General features: G+C 44.7%; 1 protein-coding gene across 1 annotated transcript in view; it reads left to right on the top strand.

Moving 5' to 3' along the window:
* The window catches only part of ADAMTS18 (ADAM metallopeptidase with thrombospondin type 1 motif 18), a 144,325-nt gene that overhangs the window by 124,366 nt on the left and 15,374 nt on the right, over positions 1–4,585 (top strand). The window contains exons 18-19 of the mRNA XM_077754169.1: positions 167–293; positions 3,989–4,193. Coding sequence (XP_077610295.1) covers positions 167–293; positions 3,989–4,193 — 332 coding nt within the window. The remainder of the gene's footprint in view (positions 1–166; positions 294–3,988; positions 4,194–4,585) is intronic.

Genomic DNA, 4,585 nt, shown 5'->3' with positions numbered 1-4,585 from the left:
TCAAATGAGTCCCAGATTTTATCAAAAGGAGGTGTTCTCGCACACTATTTTGGATTCTGTACCTTCAACACAACATCAGAATCCTGGTAAGTCAGAAGCTAACCGCGGAAATGAAATTGAATTGGTCATCTGTAATTTTCACTTTGTAACTTTGATGTCTTATTAGGTTACATAAGTGTGAAGGCCATTTGCTTACGAGATCAAAACACTCAAGTCAGTTCCTCCTTCTGCAATGCAAGAACCAAGCCAGCAACGGAACCCAAAATATGCAATGCTTTCTCCTGCCCTGCTTAGTAAGTCATCTGGAAATGTCTTTCTGGCTGTGTTTGCACTTGCATGCTCTTATTGTTGATGGGAGAAAATCGAAACCCACTGCCGGTGCTTCTGATCAAAAATGACTCAGAGAGAGATAGAATGCCCAAAAAAGTAACAGAGGAAAGAAGACAGTTGAGGTTAAAATATATAACTTGAAAGACACAACTTTGCTTGAGACACTCATTTTAACTCTGGCTGTGCATACCTAACCTTGGGATTTAAAGGTATCTCTCTCTATTTTTCTTTGTAAATCTTTACACAGAGACTCCTCTGAACTCAAACAGTTACTTAAATAACACCAAATCCTATATTAGTTGAATTTACATGTGGTGTGTGCTTAGCTTTCATATAGTCATCCAAGAATTTAAAAATCATAATACTATGCAGACCATGAAACCCCAAATGCAAATTATACAGTAGCAAGTCACAAAATAAAAAGGAAGAGCAGAGGCCAAGTGGTAATGCACTTCTGATGATGGGGCTCTATGGGGATCTCGGTGGGTTTGTTTTTGGACGGATTTTAGCCACACTATTGTTCGAACGCTAATTTTAAGTAATCTTCCCAGCTGAATGGAGTCTTGTGTGTGATTTATCTTCTGCCAAATGTATTTATATAGAATTGATGGAGTTTCTTCTAAAGCAGTGCTGTGTTCACTAATGTTTGAGATCACTTTAATAAGTAGTGTTTGCTTTGTGGTGATGCAGTTATATTGCACAATCTTTTTATACACATACGTATATTTTTTCCTTGGAAGAGTCCATTTGTCATAATCGTTTGGGGCTTCAGCTAGTTCCCCACCCCTACGCCCAGTCGTCAACCTAGTCTTCCTCACAGAATCCGAAACCAGCTGTATCCTGAACACAAAGAGTAGGAAGAAATTTGGTGGGCTTCTATGGATTTTCCCCCCATTTTATTAAGAAATATCGGGTCCTAAAAAACATCCAGTGGCTCTAAGACGTGGTTACCAGACAGTGTTATTGACCCTTCCGGAGTCCCGTCTTCTTTAGATGGTGTGCGTGCGTGTGTGTGCGCGCGCACGTGTGTGTGTGTGTGTGTGTGTGTGTGTGTGTGTGTGTGTGTGTGAATTGCGAGTTTGCTTGAATGGCGTGCTGCCATTTTCGGATTTTAAGCCCACTTCCCATTGTTGGTTATTCCTGCCAAGCAAGGAAAACTAAGGACCCTATTCATATGTACATCCATGGAAAGAGAGAGAGCCTTGCTTATGGCTGATTTCTAGAACCTCTGTGATGACCACGTGTAGACATGATACTCTGTAGCGACCAGTTTCCAAACTATTTAAAACCAGAACCGCCCTCACTGTGGCTCTGCAGGATTGCAGTGCGGTCACAGGCAGGATCTTTCGCTCTGCTCCTTTCTTCTCCACCTTCTCATTTATACCTTTGTATTTTCTGTGGGAATAATGGGACCTTCAGAGACCATGGTTCCCCAGAGATATACTAGCAATGAGGTCTTTGCCTATTCGAGTTACAGGGACAAAGGAGCTCATCCAGTCTAACTCTGTTGTTTTCCCACGGAACAACCACGTCATAGGCACTTCCTGGATGCCAGGCTGGGTCTGGAGAAAGTGGAGCTCCTCCCATCAGTGAACCCATAATCTAACGGAAGAACTGGGTGTGGAAGGAAATAATCGAGATGCAGTGAGCTATGTGCTATGTTCTGTATAAAATTCGCAATGAGGGGAAAATGGACAGCATAGAAGCTGGACTTTGAGGTCGGGCTCATAGGGATCAAGGACAGATAGATCGTGAGCCTGGGGCTCATGAGTGCAGAACCATGAAGGTCATGAGGAAAGCCCACCTGTGTTGTGCTCTTTCTGTACTTTTACAGACTCATCATATTTGCTGCATGAAGGAAAAACTTGAATTGGGTAGACAAAAACACCCTCTTTATAGGAGAATGCTGAAACTAATAATTTCATAATAAGTTATGTTTTGTTTACATCTTACAAAGACAAATAATTCTACAAATAAGGAATTATTTTATTTTGGATTCTCTTTCTTTAAGGGAATAGGGATTATGCAGTGTTTTAGAACACATATCGCCTAGAACTTATGTGCCAAATTCTCTGGACTAAAGGGAAGGCTTTTATTTTTATTTATTTTAAAAAATGTTTAATGTTTATTTTTGAGAGAGAGAGACAGAGCCTGCATGGGGGAGGGGCAGAGAGAGAAGGAGACACAGAATCTGAAGCAGGCTTCAGGCTCTGAGCTGTCAGCACAGAGCCCGATGCGGGGCTCAAACCCATACACTGTGAGATCATGACCTGAGTCAAAGTCAGATGCTTAACCGACTGAGCCACCCAGGCGCCCCTAAATGGAGGGTTTTTAATTTCACACATCAGGCTGGTGGGAGAACCTGAGGGAAACATTACAGAACTAGTTAAAGTGGCAGAAAATGCAAAGGTAAAACATTATTTGGCCTCTGTGATGTTTTGTTTCTTGAAATGAAATTTAGAACACTGGTGAACCAAGGTCAGTTTCACACACTTCTCCTGTGGCTGAAACGTATCAGATCTTATCTCACAGATCTTTTTTATGCTAGGCCTTCAAATCCTCGAATATCAATTAGTCCAATGCAGTTATCGGAAAGGATTAGTAGTTTCAGTGCATCACCCTTCACGTTCACACAAAGTCTCAGCTGTGCTAAAAGTGATCTGGCAATCTTTCTTTTTTTTTTTTTTAAGTTTATTTTTATTTGAGAGAGAGAGCACGCGCGCAAGCAGGAGAGGGGCACAGAGAGAGCAAGAGCACGTCCGCAAGAGAGAGATTGAGAGAGACAGAGAGAGAGAGAGAGAGACACACACACACACACACACACACACACACACACACACACACACACACAGAATCCCAAGGGAGTTCCGAGTGGGGCTCGAACTCACAAACCATGAGATCATGACCTGAGCTGAGGTCAAGAGTCAGATGCTTAATCAACTGAAGCAGCCAGGCGCCCCATGGCAATCTTTCAGTAACAAACAGGAGGTTATGTCTCTCAACCGTTCATAAAGTTTAAGAGTAACCAGAAAAGTTAGTTGGGGGGAAGTACCTACCTAGAAGTAGCTTCTGTAAGCCCACCTCTGAATGTACCCCTCTCCCCTGCAAGCATGTGTGATGCATGTGCACACCTCTCCCCTCCCGCAACTTTCCCTTCCCCCGTCTCACCCCTCCCCTTCATTAATCACTCTTTCCCTCGTCTCATTACTATACTGTGTATTGACTTCTCTTGTAGCAAGTATTATGTTGTCTTTATTTGTTCCTCACCACTGTGTTGTAAGCTCCTCAATGTGAAGAACACCACCTCGTTCATTTTTCCAAGCCTGACGCCAGGGCGAGTCCTTGGCACAAAGTGATGATCCCAGTAGATTTGGCTGAATGAATAAATGGCTCCGGTCTCCAAGTGGCACATGCTTCTCCCCTTGCCGAGGACAAGACTGTGTTTTTGCCCCAAACTGTGTGGTGATTAGATGTGACTCCCTGTCCCTAGACCCCACTAGCACAGGCTTCAAAACCTATAGAAGAATGACTCTGAATTGCCCGTATTGGTTCCAAAACTGATGGACGACTTTCATCAGGTGGTTCAATCTTAGGCTTTGAGAAGGGACGGCCCAGAATCTTAGCTTCATTGGAAGTAATGTTGTTTTTTCACTGCCAGCTGGAAGCCAGGCGAATGGAGCGCGTGCAGCCGGTCATGCGCGGGGGGCCAGCAGAGCAGGAAGATCCAGTGTGTCCAGAAGAGGCCGTTCCAGAAGGAGGAAGCGGTGCTGCATTCCCTGTGCCCGGTGAGCACACCCACTCAGGTGCAAGTCTGCAACAGCCATGCCTGCCCTCCGGAATGGAGCCTTGGGCCCTGGTCTCAGGTGAGCGGGCAAGAGGCGGGGTCATGAGTCTTGTCCCCCGTGGACAAAGAAGGTGGCAGAAATCGGGGTGTTAGCTCCCCCTCCCCCCGAGGCACTCGGCTTTTGCGCTCTCCTGGGAATCACCCTGAGCTAACGTGATGAAGTGTTCTAATTTGTATTTTTTGTGATTTTTATGCATCCTGTAGATTAGGAAGCCCTGCACAACAGCTGAGGGTCTTACTTAGAAGTCTAGAAAGTAGAGTATGGGGGCCACTCGGGCTAGGCTGGGAACACAGCTGGAAAGGATTTGGGGGTGGACTGGCGGACGAAATGGCTACTGAATTCTCCAAAGCACATAGAAAATGCAAATACAAAGGCTGCGGCATAGGAAGGACACTCAGCTCCTACTTCCT

Source organism: Crocuta crocuta, unplaced genomic scaffold (genome assembly GCF_008692635.1).
Source record: "Crocuta crocuta isolate KB4526 unplaced genomic scaffold, BGI_CrCroc_1.0 scaffold61, whole genome shotgun sequence".
Taxonomy (NCBI): Eukaryota; Metazoa; Chordata; class Mammalia; order Carnivora; family Hyaenidae; genus Crocuta; species Crocuta crocuta.
The sequence above is the reverse complement of the archived record's forward strand: the minus strand, read 5'-3'. Positions and strand labels throughout refer to the sequence as shown.